The sequence below is a fragment of the Heliangelus exortis genome, chromosome 2 (genome assembly GCF_036169615.1).
Source record: "Heliangelus exortis chromosome 2, bHelExo1.hap1, whole genome shotgun sequence".
Taxonomy (NCBI): domain Eukaryota; kingdom Metazoa; phylum Chordata; class Aves; order Apodiformes; family Trochilidae; genus Heliangelus; species Heliangelus exortis.
In genome coordinates, this window is record NC_092423.1 from 15708704 (window position 1) to 15727259 (window position 18556).

An 18556-nucleotide genomic window follows, 5' to 3' on the forward strand; every position below is an offset into this window, starting at 1 on the left:
CTCACTAAAACTACTGAACCTTCATTTTTCTGAGGTTTTTGTTCTGTTGCTGTTGACTGTCTGCCATGACACTGAAGCTAAAGCATCCCATCTGTTTACCACATTAACCAGCTTTACTCAATTATTAAGCTATTACCTTGCATTTGGTGTGCAATATATTAGTTTTTAAAATATTTTTTTGAGAAGAAAAGTGGCAAAGAGCAAAAAGCAGTAGCTTTCTTAATGTACCAACTAGAAGTTAGTCTTTTACGTTATCATTTTATATTGTCTTTTTCTAGTTTTTGTCGGTTTGGGGGGTTGATTGGGACTTTTTGTCCTGGGATCTATTTATAACTGACTGAAGCACTTTTGCAGGTGCTGTTTTTTTGCATGCTAATCCTGCAGAGAAAGATTGTGTCCAACAGAGTATGCTGGGTCAGCAAAACCAAGAAACTTGTGCTGGAAAGACAGTATCCACAGGTATTTAGTGTGTATGGAGATCTGGCAAAATGAATGATTAGCTATAATTGACAGAAATAAATCTAGTATTGTCTATTAGATAGTTGTGCATTTTTTTCTTTCCTGCAGAATGGATACTCTTCCTGGCAAAGTCAGCAAAAGATTCTGCAATGTAAACATGCATTTAATAAAAGTTAATTTATCTTTTTCATCTGTATTCTGCTTTTCTCTTAAATACATATTTACATGAGTGAAGTGGTCTACAAGGATCATTTAAAAAAATCAACGCTATTACATAGTGGTTTCTGGCACTTTGGTGGTTTATTTTAATGTTCAAAATAGACCAGATTAGTGGGGAAAATGAAATTTCTTCTGGTGCTTTCTACAATGTCTGGAGTAGACTAGACTTGAATGACTGAAAAAGGGAACTATGAATCAACAGCAGGGCTGTGGAAGACTGTCATTCCACCAAAGGACTCTTGCCAGCATGGCTATATCAGAGACTGATGCATCATTGATGATTTTTTTTTTCTTTTTCTGATTTGATACTTGTAGGTAGTACCATGGTAACCATTAATCTTTTAACAGAGACTTTTAAAGTAAATGGATTGCATTGCATTTGTGCTTAATTGTCTATAAGTGTCTACCTTTTGCCCCAGCTGCATGCCTGTTTGAAAGACTGAGAGTTAAAAATGAGGTTCATGTCATTCAGATATTAAATCTGATGTTTTTGTTAGGTTTATTCTTAATGAAAATTGTAGAGAATGTATAAAAACTGTTGCCTTTCAGTGAAAAACCTGTAGACTAAGTTGTAGAAAGAATATTGTCTAAAATGAAGGGCCATCCTCAAAAATGCCATTGCAGAGCCTTCCTTAACTGAAAGGTCCCCTTCCTAGATGCAAGGCTTGGGTTTGTATAGGAATGAAGGTTTTTCCTCAGGTCACAACTGACAACTTGAAATGAGTCCTTTGAAACAGAGACAAGAATAATCTGGAATGTGGTGTGGACTGCAAGTGGAATGTCCCTGATAGATGCATAGTAAGTTTCCAAGTGGCCCTCTGGTGTAGTGAGTGCCAGAACATATTCAAGCATTTCAGTGTCAGGGTGCTGAATCCATGAATTACTGTACCAGTCACTGTGTGAAAAGGAAATTACTGAAACTTTTTACCAAGCATAAACAGGAAAAATAGTTCTGGTCACTGAAGATTGATGGTAACCGTGGGTGGGGTCAGTAGGACCTTTGGTCTGCAAATTGGCTGATTGCTTTTTCCTGATCAGTTTTCCACCAGTTCTTCCAATTAGCTTTCCCAGTCCACAAGCAAAATCCTAACAGTCTGAAGGATCATCAGGTAGCCAGTCTGCATCTACCCCAAATCTATATTTAGACACTGGCTAAGCAGCTTAACTAATCTATTGGATGTGAGGGAGATACAGAGCTCAATATCCTTTGCTTAACAGAGGCACCGTAATGAATATTTCTGCACTAAACTCTGATGTAAAGTTGACCAAAAAAAACCCCATGGTTGTACTGAAGGCTGATGCCAAATATGGGGTGACTGGACAATGTATTTACAATAAAATTGCATTAGCTGGTAAAGAGCATGTGTGTAAAAGTCCCTTCTCAAACAGGTATGTCAATGCTTAGCACTGTATTAGCTGCATAAGAAGAATGTTGATCTAAACATGTTATTTCAAAGGTGATTTTGTGGTTGATATTCATGAAGGGCTTGGCTTCTAGGATGGTGCTTTCTTGCATGGAGGAAGTATGTAGCAAGACTTTATTTAAATAAAAGTGATTTTACTTCCTAAATTTGCAATAGGCAAGTCAACGTATGAGAAGCTTATACTTATTTTTAAAGGTAGTGTAATGTACTATTTCTACAAATACTTCTCCTAACCTCCAATTCACAGTTCTTTGTCAGTAGCTTTGGCTGCTATTGTTGCACTTCTGTAGAGCTGGGATGTCCAAAGCAAAGCTTCCATCTTTTCCTGAACTCACATATTTGCTATCATATGGTTGGAGAGCAAGTACCTTGTAACCTGGAGCGTAAAGTAGCACAGGCAGCAGTCTGCTTTCCTGAGAAGTTCATGCAAACCAATGAATGAAGCCTCAAAATAAAAAGGCAGAGGTGCAAGACAGACATGGAGAATGGAAACTGCTGTGTGTTGATGTGAAGATGAATAACCGCTGATTCAGAAAAAGTCTTTAATATCAGCATATGGCAAGCATGATCTGGAAAATAAGAGCAGACTCTGTCTCGTAAAATAAAAATAAACTTGTTCTGTGATCTACTATATTTAAGATGTACAGTTTGACCTGTAACTAGCATTGAAGATCAGAGTGTTTGGTTAATGATTACATTATTTTACATCATTTTATTGTACTTCTCAGAAGCTCTTTAAAAGTGTTTAATAAAGAGCAGACACAAGAATATACCCTGAAAGAAACAAAAAATACTCTGAGTATTATTAGCAGTCTCAGTAGTTGCAAAGCTAAGGTTTTCTATATATTTAGTGATTGCAGATTGTTAAAAATGAAAGTTCTTAGTTGGAAATAGTACATGTCCCTGACCTCTGGAGAATAAAAAGGGCTGTGGGGAGAAAGAATTTTAAACTTACTGTTTTTCTATTTTTTCCAGGATGCACAAACTTGTAGGCCTGAACTTATCCATGTGTATAGTAATCTTTACTTTGGAGCATAACTTCCATATATATGGTATTCCACTCTGCACAGAATACCTAGAAATTCTGGATATCTCTACAGACATGAAGCAGAAAGAAGGTTATGCTAGTGCCCAGTAATTTGACTTAATTGGGGGGATCAAGAAGGTGCATAATAATAGACTGGGTGTTTGGTGCTGTAGATGGTAATAAAAGGATCAAAGTTTTATTCCCTGCATAGTTGCTCTAGGAACCTGATGTAGGTGATATTTTGATAAGCATCAGACTTACTGTGTATGAACTGTAGAGTTTGGATGTGATTGCTGAGTGGATCTAACACGTCCTCAAGGCAGTAGAATTGCTGCACATGAGAATGCACATATATCTGTCCAGGAGTTCTGGTCATGAAAGAGGATAGCTGTGTAACTTCCAGTGCATGTTGCAAAGTTTGTAATGTCTTAAAAAGAACATCCAGGACTAAAATAAACTTACTAGTGATTCCAGTTTGGGTAGTAATTCACAGATGCCTCTTTAAGTCCATAACCATTTATAAATGTGTTTGTAATACAAGGCTTTAAAATTATAAGGAATTGAACCTTCCCTGTGGAATTACCCTACTGCAATATTTTGAGACCCCAGCATTTTTTGTTACATGTTGTAAAAATCACGTATTTACATTACATATTGGAACAATAAGTGTGGCTACACCAGGGGAGGTTTAGTTTGGATGTCAGAAAGAACTTCCTGATGGGGAGGGTGATCAGGCATTGGGATGGACTGCCCAGGGAAGTGGTGGAATTGCCATCCCTGGAGGTGTTTAAGGAAAGGCTGAATGTGGCACTTAGTGCCATGGTCTAGCTGATGTGGTAGTGTTAGGTCATAGGCTGGACTTGATCTCAGAGGTCTTTTCCAGCCTCAAAAATCTTTGATTATATTCAAATGGATTTCCTCTCTAAATTCCTCTCTAAAGTTAATTTTTCTTACATTGTTGCACTCCCAAATTGTCTTTCTTCTTGGGATCTTTGTAGTTGAATTTTCAGTGACTGAAATTGTTGGGAAAAATATTTTTCTTCAGAAAACCTGTCCCAGTTTTTGGGAACTGAAAGTGGCAGTGGTTGAATTTTAGAGTGGATAATGAGGCTGTTACGTGACATGGTAGCGGCACAATTAATTATGTAATAAAAAATGTTTTATAGAGTGTCTGAGAGATGAGCATATATCTCTGCTGCTCAATGTGCTTTGTATCTTAAACATTTTACCTTTTTTTTCTTTTATTTGTTTTACTTAATTATCTTAATATTCTGATTATCTTAATATTCTTCTTTCCAATAATGGTTGTGACATGTAGCAACAGAAGTAGAAACAGAAAGGAATTGTGATATAAGCATGATAAATTGCATCTTTCTAGAAGATATTTGAATAACTTATTACAGAAGTCCTGTTGTGCACTGAAGGCATGTAAGCAATGTGTGTGATTGAGTATTTAACAATGGTATCTCTTGTCTCACATCTTCTTTGATTTTATTGCATGTTATTTGCATGTTTTATAGCAATAATGTTTAAAGGCTTCATCAGATAAGCTTTGGTCTGTGTCTGATAAATCCCACAAATTCTAAGTATTAAAGAAACTCTGACAGATAGCATGCCTCTGGTTGAGAGATAATCAGAGCAGGTGATCAGAAAAGTTCTGCATCATGGAATTTAAGTCCTGTCCCTGCTTGTTCTTCTAGCTGAATATTGCCAGTATGCTGGTGCAGCTTTTCCAGAGCAGAAGTGTCTTATAATTGCATTTGTTCTGAAATGCCATGTAGTTTCTAACCTGGAATAAATCATCCATTTAAGTTTAGATTAAGAGGGGTTTTTGGTTTTTTTTACACATCTATATTCAAGCGTATTGTTCCAGGTCGTGTGTTGGTTTTGCCCATGAAACATCTGCAGTTCTAAACTTAATTTAGTCGTCATTTAAACACCTAAATATTTTTAATAACTTTGAGTGTAATAGTATCCTTTGTATGGAGTTTTATTTTTGATACAGTGCTTTTTATTAAAGGAAATACTATATGTTATATCTTTTTTATGTTATTACAGATAAACACAGATGCTCTTCGGATGTAATACAAGGTTTTCAGAAGAAAAGTCAGTTTAGGACCATTGCTCCAAAAATGGTACCAAAAATGTTAACTTCTGGAGTGGTTTCTTGTCTTCAGTCATCTTTGCCTGAGCAAAATACACCAATTTCAGCTGCAGGTTCTAAACAGCTGGTGGTACCAACTCAGAACTATGCTGTCATGCAGCTGGCTGGTCATGAGGGGACTTTTTCTCTGTTGGCCTTGCCATACGTTGCCCCTGCCCTAACGCAGCCAGTCCAGCACTCAAATGTCTCTCCCTCTGAAAACCTAAAGCTGCCTATTCCTAGGTATCAGTCTGTAAGAAATAAATTATTGAGTGACAAAAAACCAGCACAGATGCCTTTTCTGGCTGCACATAAGATTCCTGCCGAAGCATCAGTCTCATCACGGACTGGCCCCATGACTACCTTAACTGAAGACTGTTCTGAAACTCGTAATAGTTCAGATTCAACTGAGCAGATGATGCTGGCAGGCCGTGACTCAGCTGAAATTACAGTTGCCACATTAGTAAATAAAAGCAATTGTGTGGAATCTGCGTCTCCTTTATTGAATAAGACTGAAATAGCTAGTGGTAATGTTTCTGGACCATCTCTAGTTAAAAACTCTTTATCCAAGCCAGCAAGTACAATTAATCCCTTGAAACTAAGTCTGCACTCTATGAAGACAGCATCTGAAACCACAAGAGAGTCATTCCTAACATCTGAGAAACTAAAGGAAAAACCCACAAATTCTGCAAATTCTGTTGCTGTCCTGTCACCAGCAGTTTTTGGCAGTACAATACAGATGACTCCATCAGCACCAAAAGGAAAACTTCCTATATTGCCTTACCCAAGGATGAAAAATTCAGCATTCTGTAAATCTAAGCACAATACTAGTGTTATGGATGCATCTGGTCCTTCAGTAAGATCTGAGAGTGAAAAGATACCAGCTTCAGTGAAAACCTTTCATGTTTCTGCTAAAGCATCTGATAAGCGATCAGCTGTATCATTTACACAAGTCCCCAAGCAAACCACTCAGGAAAATACTTTCTCTCCATCCAGTAGAGTGGAGGTCGACAGTCTTAAAAAATTGAATGGAGCAGCCTCTAAAAGAAGAAGCGTGAAAAGAAGAGCCCCAGATGATTTGTTAACTTTTCAGACCAAGCGAAAGAAATGCATCATTAATAAGTTCAGGGAAGGAAGAGAGAGGGTGAAAGCTGATCCAGCTGAAGACAAAAAAGCAGAGGCAGTAAAAAAATACCGTAGCATTAGACCAAAGCCAGTGGTAGTTGTGCAGGCTTTTGCACCACTGACTTCTGCAGCAATAGTGGGGACACCATCTCCTGGCCATTTAGACCAGGATATTTTTTTAAATAGTTCACTTCCCAACAAATATTTAGGTTACAAGCATAGTGATGCTACACCAGCTAAATCAGGTGATTTAAGTAGCAATGCGGGTTCAACCATACCTAAGCCATCACATAAATGTCATGTTTGTAACCACATCTTCCAGTTTAAACACCATCTTCAGGACCACATGAACACCCACACAAACAAACGCCCCTACAGCTGCCGGATCTGCCGCAAAGCGTACATCCACTCCGGGAGCCTGAGCACACATATGAAGCTTCATCACAATGAAGGCAAACCCAAAAAACTTGTGTGCTGTGAGTTCTGTGCTAAAGTTTTTGGCCACGCAAAAGTGTATTTTGGTCACCTAAGGGAAGTGCACAGAGTTGTTATTAGCATGGAGCCCTCTACTAGCAAGCAACAGCTGCAAGATGCATTAAAGAAGAGAGACACGAATATAAAAGAAGCAGAAGAAGCAACAGAGAGGTGAGTGGTTTAACTATAATTAGCAAATGCAAATGAATACGATTTCAGGCTCTCAGTGGAGGTTTGTAAACCTCACCATGATGAAAATTGTTGCTTTTTCCTTATCTTTTTTTCCTCTGCAGTGAGACACCTAATGGTTTAAAAGCTTTGTTATGGAATCTAGTCAATCCATTAGACTATCCAGTCTGTTTTAGTTGACTTATCGAATAAAAATTTTTATTGACATGTGAATATACAAAGTCATTTTGCATATATTCTAGTATTATCCTGCTAGCAGAGCTATTTTGATTGTGATTTCTCACAAATAATGTTTTTTCTGTTAATCTGCATGGTTTTCTGTGTTCTGCCTATTTTGGGCTTTCCCTAGAAGATAAGTCAACCCACTGCAATGAGTGCAAACAATTAATAATTCTGTGTTACTCCTTTTCCTTCTCTGGAGTGCTGTGAGCTGATCTGTCTGGTCTATTTGTCATAGTGCTCTTTCAATCCCTTAGCCAAGTAGAAAAGGTAACATTTTCCATATTAGGGGAGATAGAACATTCTTTCATCTCTGAGTTATGATTTTGAGGTGGAATTTCTTCACAGAGTATAAATGTTGGCTTTTCTGTTTGTTCCCACTATTGTATTTACATTCATTGAAGAACATTTTCATAAGCTCAGGGCTTTCACCTGATGCCTCAGTGTGATCCTACTGTTCAGTTTTACACACATCACTTTGCATAGCTCCATTCCCTGGGGCATCAGTTAGAAATTTTAAGGTATTGAATGAAGAAACACTAGCACTTTTCTTTCAGCCTTACCAGCCTTTGTACAATTAATCATTTAGTTTATCTGTTTTGTTGGGTGATATGCTTAATGTGTATAAACACACAATATTTCCTTTTCATTTACATTGTGAGAAGGCTTCTGTGGAGGCCTTCTTTAGATTGGCTTAAACCAGGATTGTGCTAGCTCTGTGTGTGACTCCTTCCTTCACACTGCAGAGTTTTCCTTAATGAAGGAGAGGCAATTGTAAATTAGGTGTTTAAACTTTTTTAAACCATGTTACGAAACAGGAAAAAAATAGAAACTTTGAAGTTTCCTCATTGCCATCCTGGAGAGGGAGAAGAGACACATGGTTTTGCCATGAATTTAGATGAGTCAGAGTAAACAAGGTGGTTTCTCTTAGTATTATATGTCTCTTATATATCTCTACTAATTTTCACTTTTCTGTCACAGAGATAGAAGTATTTGGATTGACCTCACTAGATCAAGAACTTAAATCATTATTAACCTTTTAACCTTTTATTAAAATGTTTTTAAGATATTATTTCACCAAGGCTAATTTTGGAGGCAATTTTTAAACTTAGCAGTGTTGAATAACATTTGGTCTCACTTGTCTCCTACTTAGCCTTCTTTTATTTCTCTTTTTTTCCTGTTCCAAATAAACTAGATAAGGTAGCAGCAGTGCCTGGTTTTAGTTGAAAGAATATTTTATGACTGTCATCTCTTGGAACTCAGAAGGACAGAAATTGCTGTCTCTATTCTGTGTATGGCTAATACTGAAATAGTTCATATTTCATTTTCTTTTAACAGGGGAAATAAGTGCAATTTTGAGGACCTATTCCATAACCCAGAAGTGAAATTACAGATCAAATGTGGTCGATGCCTGTTTATTGCACAGTCTTTTGGTGAAATGAAGTTCCACTTACTGTGCTCTCATGGTGAAGAGATCCAGGGAAGAGTAAAGGAAGGGACTGTGCAAGGAAATAGAGGAACTAAGGGGGAAATGATCAAACATGCAAACCACTTCTGGAAACAGCGCAGCGAGAGAAGACATTTAGCAAAATGCAGTGCCCATGAGGAGGAGCTTTATGCTCTTCCAAAATTGAAAAGGCAGATATATTTTCACCATCAAAATAATGTTGATATGTTATGTAAAAGTGAACTGACTCAACCAGGAAGTAGTGACACAGCCAGGGAGATGCAAAGCATAGGTTTTGGTACACCAAGCAAAAAAATAGAAATTTGGTCTAAAGCAGGCTATAACTGCATTTTATGCAAACAGTTATTTGGAAGAAAAGATGATCTTTGTAACCATTGGCAGAGTCATCATAACTGTGAAGACCCTTCCACTTTATGGACAATTTTTAGTTTGTTATCAAAACAAGGAATTACTGAACTCTCCAATACTGGTGAATGTTGAAGCTCGACTCTACAAGACTATGAAAAACATCAACTACCTTACCAAATTTTTTATGTTTCTTTGCTATGTTGCTCAACTAACTCAACAGATGTATCACTTCAGAGGTTTGGTTTTTTGTTGTTACGGGGCTTTTTTGTTGCTGTTTTGTTTTGTTTTTTAAGTTATGCTAACCCTTATTTTGTTAAATACAAAATGTATTTGTCCAGTAGCATTCCAAAGGCTCACATGCAAGCCAATTAGCAGCATGCAAATATGCAATACTAATTGTTAACATCAAGGAAAAAGATTCTCAAGTTTAATTATACTGTACGTGCAGAAATAAATCTGTTTATATGAAGTAATCTCAATCTGGAGTGAAATGACAAACCAGACATAAAATGTAGCTTTGGTACCAACTGTGCTTCCAGATTTTAAGGTAAATCCATAGCTCCATAATGATTCTCTGAATCATTTGAATGTGCTGGCCTTCAAGTGCTTTGTAATAAATAATTTAAGAGCTTTTAATTCTTGTATTCTTTATTTCAGTGCCTTCGACTATGTTCATTGCTTACAGGTTTGTTATTGGCAGGTCTCTTAGGTGGTATGTTCTTTCCTGGTACAGCAATTCGAATTTTTAAAGCGAGAAATATATATATTTTTTTTTTTGCCTATAGCTCTTTGCACTGAAGACGAGTTAATTGGCACCCATGAAAATGAAACCCTCAGAACTTGACTTTTATGTAAAAGAAAACTTATTTTAAAAAATAGTAATCTGTGTTGATTACAATTTTGACATTCTGCAGTAGACTGCGTGTTTCACCCCAAACCTTTGGCATATTCCTTGCACCTCCTGTGACAGCAGCACTACTGCTGCCAGCATGTTAACACTCTCTTTAACACTCTTGTGTATAGCTTTGGTACCTCAGCAGTTGACCCAGTCTGTGGCTTTAAAGGGAAACTGTTCCTTCACTTCTAAGTCTATGGAACAAGTAATGAGGTTTTTTTCAGCTGTGTTGCCAGATTGACTGGACTAGAGGAATTGCATGCATCACTTTAGGCTACCAATATCAGAGGCCAGTAACAACCTTGCCAGGCAGCCTGTGATGCTGGAGCACTGCACACTGTGTCCCTGGCTACAGAGCAGGCAGAGTAAATGACCTTTGCAGCACATCTCCAAGGGGGAGCAGGTCAATTCAGGCTGTAAAGAGATGGAGTTCTGGAGTTCAGTCTTGATGAAAAGATCATTGAACCATTACATCTAATTTGAAATTGGTGTTCAAACTGCTTTTACTTAAAGCTGTATGTACCTCTGAATTATTTTGGAAGCAATAATGGAGGTGGCACAAGAAGTCACTGTATCTCACTGTTTGACAGAAGTCTGCCCATGTCTTCCTGATCAAACTCTAACTGAGGGGTTGCAGGGATGAAGGAGTCATTCCTCATGTGTCCTGGATGGCTTCTTACTGTTTTTTAAAAAATCGCTGTGATGAGTGTGAAAAGACATCTAAAAATGTTGGGTTTTCTGAGTGGAATTCCACAAGATGTTGTATTATTCTGTGTATTCATTTTGTTTTTAAAGAGTAGAGACAGTTTTTATAATAGTTTTGAATGTAATTTCTTGTTGTATGGTGCTTTATCCTGGAGTTGAACTATAAGACTGGAGCCAAGAAAAATAAAAGACAGGAGGAGAATATTCATAGAATTGCACAGGTGCCTGATAAGGTGGAAGAATCCCCATGGATTTTCAAAACTTCCTTCCTACTACCTATTGCTATAAATACATATTTGTGGTTGTTTCTCTGCTTTCATATTTTACTGTTGTATGCTGAGCTACTTTTAAAATACTAATTGTTCTTACTCTTGGGTATGTCACACCCATCTTTTAATGCATACAATATATTTATTTTTCCTTTGCTTTGTAGATAAAGGAGAACATATGGCACATTTGGAAAGGAATAACTAATTTTAAAGTCAGTGTTTCATATCGAGCTGAGACTATTCAACTTAATGAATGTGTTTGCGTTTAGAAGCAATTTTTTCCTCCTCCTTAGTCTTTTAACTTCTAAAATCGAACAGCTTGGTACTTTCTCTGAAACAGAAAAGTGAGAACAATCTCTCCTTTGCATAGTTCTAATTTATATCAAAGGGAAGTTAGTTCCCAGCATTAGAGCATGCATTCCAAGAGCTGGGAAAAGAAAAAACCCATTAAAAAGACATGATCATGTTCATTGTTTAGAACAGACCCATTCCTTGGTATAGTTTAAAATGAGCTGAGATGAATTCAGCTCTGACAGAGTCCCTCTCGTTCAGCAGCATCATGCAACCCATGATGCAGAGTTGGCCATCAAAAATGTTTTCAAAAAATGTTTGGTAAAAATGGTGGTGCATCAGAGCCAGTGATGTAGATGAGTTGTTTTGTGTAGCCTTTTCATCGTATTTTTGTGCCTCTCTTCATTTCTATAGTGCAGGCCAAAGAGGTTAGCAATCTCAGCTTTCAGCAACTGGAAGCCTGAAACCATGTTTTCAGTGTCCTCGTAAATGTTTAAAATTAGAAGCCTTTTTTCGGAGCCTGAAAGCATTCTTAGGCTTCAGGTTATTATGATTATGGTAGACTATGAAAGGTTGGGATTTTTGAAAATAGCTTTGCATTAAATACAAATGTGTTCTTTGTTTAAAATAATTGTTTTGCATTTGTGTTCATTTTGGTAACTTTTGGAGGTACTAAGCAAGCCTTATTTACAGCAGCACTAAGCAGTGTGTGTGTGCTGTTCAGCAGAAGGGTTGTTATGAATGCAGTTTACTGTTTACCTTGAAGCTGGACAACTTAACATCTGGTGTTGCACATAAATTATATTTCTAAATTGTTAAAACGAATGTTACTGGGTTTGTAGCTGAAGTTTTTGTTCCCCTCTGATTTTTCCTTGAATCTCTGTTTCAGCTTTACTGTTCAACTTTAAAGCTGTTCTGCGCATGGAAAGTTGTTCTTTCATCATCACTCCATAAATAATCAAATCTGGAGGAGTTCCATCACTTCTCTGGCTTGCAGAGTATTGCCCTTCTCCAGCTGCAGAGCTGCAGTTTCCTATGGCTAACTTGACATAGCTGCTGGCAGTAAATGTTTTACTTCATTTGTTAGAATTTAGATCTCTGCTGTTTAGCTCCATCAGAGTTTCTGTCATACCTCATTAGATATTTCTTTTATCTACTGTTCACTGAGCTCTTTAGAGGAATTGTCCTAAGAAGGATGAACAGGTATTTAGGAGAGGAGATTTCAATCCTAACTTTGTGCAGGTGATGCTGATGTTTGAGACTCAGCAGCTTACCTAGGCTCAGCCATGTAGTATATTGTATTTCTGCAACACATCCACCTACCTGTGCATCTATTTTAGAAATAAGTGTATACTTCAAATTCAGCTGCCAGTTATTATTACCGAACCTTTACAATGTAGGTTTTTTATTATTATGCATAAAGATTAAAATGTTATTAACTGTAGTAGGTTTACTTGTCACATTCCTTTTAGCTCAAAAAAAAGAAAATCTCTGTGTTGAGTGTGACACATGCAAAAATCTGGTTTCATGAAGAAAATTCTCATGGCTTAAAAGTTGTCCTCATTTCAACGTGTGCTTTGATAGCTGACATGTCACACTGTAGGCTTTTCTTCACTTTTTATTAAATTGCTATAATTTTTCCAGGTTAAGAATATTGAAGAAGACCTGAGCCTGCAAGCAAGTTTCAGGAGAAAATGTGTTTACTTCTTTTGTCTGTACAGGCAGACATGTCAGTGAAATCAAAATAGTTTTGGTGGCCTTACAGATACATGCACAATGTGGGGCAATGTGCCATATTTGGACTCTGGTGTATGACTTGATGTGACTGATGGTTCTGCAGTTCCAAAGAAGAAACTGTAATTTAAAATATGAAAATAACTTAGCTTTCAGACTTGGGTGAATTTCTGATACCGTCTTTTTGACAAACCCTCAAGAAATCATAAAAGATGACAGTACCATACTTCTCTACTTATGCTTTGTCTAATAATTGTGTTGACATAGTAGTACTGGTAGTATTCTAAAATATGATTAGTCTGGTGCTGTGGAATACAAAGGAAGCTCATTTTTAATTGCATTTTATTGTCTTTTCCATGTGAGCATTAGGAATTGTGGTATAAATTAAGGTTTCTCACAGACCCAGAAACTTCCAGTTTAATCTAGAATAACAAATTAAATCAGTGAAAAGAAAATTCTGTTGGAAAGAGATGTGTACGTAAACTGTCCTTTGTATGTGGATTTCTCTGCACCACTGCAGATAAATCTCACAGATAACAGGTCTTGTACCAGTAGGTACAAACAATTTGTTCCTATCCAGAGGCATTGAGATTGGCCAAAGTAAGAATTAAAGCATGTCCATGCCTTCTCTTTGACTTGAACTTTGTTAAATATTTCAACCATTGTGCCAGCCCAGATCATCGACTCCAAGGCATGTAGATGCCCAAATACTTTCTAGGTGATTTATAGCATAGTTCAGTGAAGGAAAAGGGAGAAGGGATGATGGTGTGCACAATGTATTGAATATAAGGTGAAGTTTTCAGTATGACTCTAGCCTTTGATGGTCTGTATATGTGGAAGCATCCTGTAGCCATAGTCTTAACTTTTCCTTTCCAGTCCTTGTGGCTTCATGGTTCCAGAGTCTGCTCTCACTTGAGCTGTGTCAGTCTGGAGCATCCTTCCCTTCCTTGGGCATGAGCTCTTCCAAATGGCATAACTGAGTTTATCAGAGTCCTCTTCTGTTGGTGTCTCTGGTTACATGAGCCACATCCTGGCTGCCAAGACCTAACCTGAAATGTGGCCTTTCAGTTTTCTGAGAAAAGTTTATTTTAGCTTTAGTCCATAAAAATTCTGCACTGGTACTTAGTAAAATAGAAAAGTTGCTTACTTGATCTATAGGGAGAAAGTGAACAGTTACTATAAAGAAAAGAAGCTGCTAAGTGTGATTTGTGGTCTTGACATGCTGTTGGAAAAGATGACAACATTCTATCAGCAAATTTTGGTCATAGACAGAATCAGGGAAGCTCCATGGAAGTGTCTGACACAGATCTGATGCTGTGAAGCACCGTTTCTGGGACACTGTGACCGAGATTTTTATTTTTCACTCTTTCTCTTTCTGCTGTTTTTTTTGTTTTGTTTTTGTTGTGTTTGCTTGGTTTGTGATTTTTATGTTTGCTTTTGTGTGTGTGTGTTTTTGTTTCTGTTTGGTTGGTTGGCTTGGTTTGATCTGGTTTTGGTTTTGGGGTTGTGTGTTGGTTGTTTTTGCTTCTGCTTTTTCTATTTTTCTAGCCACCCTACCTTTTCTGCATCTTCTTTGAGCTGTTTTGGCTGAATACCATTTATAAATGTCTTGATTCAACAAAGTCAGCACTGTGTCTGGCATCTTTGCTGCTAGCCAAAAGCCTGGGATTGAGATGTTGTCAGTGCTGTTTCACAGAATGTTTCATGAGAACATTGGTAGGGGGGGACCCCCAAGGTCAGCCGGGCTTCCTCCCACCCGGCGTGGGGCTCAGCACTGGAACAGAGCAGTGCTTGGTTTCTGTACCCACCAGTCCATCCCCAGTGTTGGAGTCCTGAGCATAAACAAGGCTTCAGTAAGGTAGCTCATACCTCAGGCACTGTCATAAGCAATTTTATGACATAAGTAAAGAATCCCAAAGAAGGACAAAAAAAAATCCCCCTCCAAACCAAATAAAGTTACGGTTTCTGCTGCTGATCTTTTTTGTTGTTATAGACCAGAGCCAAGCCTCTCGTATACCTGTGTGCCTTTGAATAATTGGCTTTTTCTGAGACTTCAGGCTCAGAATTTCATAGAGGCATTTTATTTCCTGTATGCTAAGTAATTTTGTGCAGCATCAGGTTTAATCTGACTTTGGAGCATACACCCGATCAAGGAGATCAATATACCTTCCTATTGCTGGAAGCAATAAATGACACAGTGAGGGAGGAAAGCAATAAATAACCCTGTGACTATACCTTTGAAGCAATGCAGTTGCTTTCCACTGGAAATTTAATTTCTTCATGTTTTTAGTTAAAAGCTTTTATTAATTTTAACTGTAGTAAATATACTGCTATACTTTGCTATTCAAATAAATCCTTTTTCAGCTCTGAGTCCTTGGAGTTTGAATCCCATCCAGACATTTTCTGCCATCTGCCAATTCCTTGCTAAGTGCAAACCTGACACTCTTGCCAATAAATCCACCTTCATGCCATTTAAAGTCATCTGCTATCTTTTCTCTGGGAGCTAATCAAAGTTTGCAAGAAGACATTTTTTAAAGGCAACTGGCTCTAGAATTCAGACCATTTAAATTGTGCGAGCTAGTTAAAAGCAGTTGTAGCAAAGCATAAAATAGAGAAGTTGTATAGATTGTCTGAAAGCTCACTTATTTTTATTCATTTTTGTGACTTATTGGAGAGGAAGTTTTCCAGGGGAGAATTTCATTTTTTCATGCTGTTTTATGTGTTGCTCCCCTAATTCCCCTTTTAGACTCTGCTGAGTGCAGCACAGCAGAGCCCTGCCATGCTTTGTAGGTCGATTGCATCCTCTTAAACTCAAAGCATCATTTTATTTTTACCTTGTAAGACAGCTGGGCTGATAAATGGATGGAATACCAGCACTCCAGGAGACAACCACAATGTCTGCACAGGTTAATAGTCTTGTGTCTTTCAGGAGCAGCATCTCCACTGTCCCTGTGTGCACACACATGATCACAACATTACAAAAGGATTAAGACTATGGAACATTTTAAACTTGTGTGTTAGTGTCACTCTGTAGAGTGTAATACAGGTTTTTTTCTTTTATTGAAATGCAGTAACACTGTGATTATCTTATTGCTAACATATATACAGATGATCTGAATCCTGAAATAAGTGGTGACCACCTGAATTCTTCCAGGAAATTGGATTAATTGCTGAATTGTTGGGATTTCTTTTTTAAAACTTGCTACTCTTGCTGGTTAACACACATGTAGGTATAATACAGAAGTAGTATTTCTGAGAGTGATTTATTTGTCCAGCAGAAATGTCTGGTGCTAAACCTTTCCATGGGGATTTGCTTACATTAGGAAGCAATGCAGGTGGCAGTCTATTTCAACACAGAATGGATTTTTTTTCCCTTTCTTTTTGATAAATGAAGTGCTTATGTAAGGTGAGAGATTGAAAAAAAAAAAAAAAGAGAGAGCCTGAAGCCCTTAGGAGGATCTGTCTGAAAGCTCCACACATGGACAGAGAAATGTGGGGTAAATCTGATGTGGTTCCCATACCTTGGATGGGAGCCTCCCAGCTCTGCCTTGGCCAAGTGTCCCAAGGAGGCTGCTCCACAAAAGCTCCTCCTTGCAGCAGAGTTCCCATTTACAAACACTGAGCATCATCTGCAGCCCCAGAGTGTATTCTGACACCAAACTCATTTTGTCCATCACATGGTAATAAAGCGTCCCTGTATCTTTGTGGAAGTCATCCTGTATTTTTGAGCTTTTGTTTTGTGTTTTCATTTTGTGCCTGACAGATAGGATCTAGATTTGAATTAGTGCTCAGCAAAATGTCTGTTCTGAAGCTTTATTGTATTGAGACTGCTTCCTTTGGCTACTGCTAATGTGTATTGTCTTTCTCCCAAGTGAGAAATGCATTTGGTGTCATTTAATGACATTTGATAGTTTAACCATCAAATATTATATGTAAATCTCTTACCAGTGTCATATTTGTGGTGTTCGGATGATTGTACTGCTTGATTAAATTAGCCCCTTTAAAAAAGGACCCAGGTTCACTAATAGTGTTTCCTGCAATGCTCATCTCTAGAGAAAACTGAGATCTGACTTTTATAGTCAGAACCAATTAGGCTCATCCTTTTTTCTTCCTCCTTTCTCTCTGCAGTGTTCAAATGAATTGCATTTTTCAGGCACAGTTCAAGCAGACTGTCAGGTCTCTGGGGCTCTCTGCCTCCTGGGCTCTGCATTCCCACTGTCAGCTGTGAAAAATAATTCTCCTTTTGCAGTTATGTCCAAGGAGAATAAGATGATAAATCCACAAATAAGTTAGATTTAAGATGGGAGGAAGAGCATTGTCATTTACTCAGCACTGAAAAAGGTTTTGTTCTTAGAGATAGGGCTGCAGAGAGGCATGGGAGAGCAGTCTCAGGTTTAAAGCCTTTTAGCTCAGGAAGTTGTTAGAATTCATTCTCCCTGAAAATTTAGGGTGTTGTTCTTAGTCAAACTCTTTTTGGAGTACCTAAAATATGGCTGTGTTTCTGGAAAAAAAAATAAATAGAGGGAACATAGTGAGCATAGTGAAAATTAAGTGAAATTAAGCCCCCACTGCCCCAAATTCTACAATAAAAAATCTCTGGCACATGCAAGCTGAGTGTGAATAACTTCTTTCAGATAAAATTCATGATGGAGCAGACTTGGTATTCAACCACTCTGATGAAACTGCAGTATAATTAGAAAGAAGTTTTGAACCATAGGAGAAATAATAAATCTTTAGATCTGGAGGACTGCGAAGAAAGTTCCTCTCTGAGGTTAGGGAAGAGGTACGGATACAAAGTTTTATCATTTGGAATCATTGCTCAGTTCTCTGCAGGATTTTTTTTCAAGATTCTTTTCTTTACTGTAATGCCGTAGTACTTTGGTGTGGGGAATATATGCTAGACCTTTAATTGCTGCAAAGTCTGTAGAACAATTGCATTTCAGTTTACAGTGACAGAAGTTTGAAGTTAAAAAAAAAAAAAAAGGCCATTATATTGAAGCCTTAAGTCTCTTGCCATTCACCTTTTCACCTTTCAAGTTTCCTGCCCCTCAGCATTAGATTTAATACACATCAGTATCAGTTCAGTACAGCCTTTTAGAAATGAAGCAGCCTGGTAAATGAAGCCCCCTTCCTTTTTTTAACTTGGTATTAATACCTTGCTGTTCACGGCCAGGATTGTAATTGGGTGGGAGAACTTTGAGCTGCTTTGTATTTCAAGCAGTGGAATATTAATATTAATTTTATATATTGGAAACATCTTCACAGACCACAGAAAGCTCGTGTGTGTCTCAGGAGGGAGATTCATTCAGGAGGGGCCACAGTCACCCTGCATCTCAGCTTGCCTGCTCCTCAGGAAGGTGGGAGCAGAGCCACGGGTGTTGAGTCCCATGCCTTGTGGTCCTGTCCCCACCTCTGCGTTTCCCCAGGGCAGGGGGCTGTAGCTCCACAGGATTTGGTTTATTTTGCTATTCTGCTGCTCAGCAGGTGCCAGACCAGAGTGTGGGCAGAAGCAGTGGTGCTGCCCACAGCCCAGGGACCCCCAGAGGAGCTGCCAGGGGAGGGGAGCC

General features: G+C 38.0%; 1 protein-coding gene across 16 annotated transcripts in view; it reads left to right on the forward strand.

The window, feature by feature from the left end:
• The window catches only part of ZNF438 (zinc finger protein 438), a 50816-nt gene extending 40001 nt beyond the window's left edge, over nucleotides 1-10815 (forward strand). For 7 of the 16 annotated variants that reach the window (XM_071734884.1, XM_071734877.1, XM_071734881.1 and 4 more), the window contains 3 exons: nucleotides 355-459; nucleotides 5188-7042; nucleotides 8618-10815. In XM_071734884.1, the coding sequence (XP_071590985.1) occupies nucleotides 355-459; nucleotides 5188-7042; nucleotides 8618-9227 (2570 nt within the window). In that variant the 3' untranslated portion in view covers nucleotides 9228-10815. Of the gene's footprint in view, nucleotides 1-354; nucleotides 460-539; nucleotides 1477-3077; nucleotides 3221-5187; nucleotides 7043-8617 lie in introns of those variants that run through there. The other 9 variants (XM_071734891.1, XM_071734886.1, XM_071734889.1 and 6 more) reach the window with 3 other exon arrangements.
• The last annotated feature ends 7741 nt before the right edge of the window (nucleotides 10816-18556 follow it).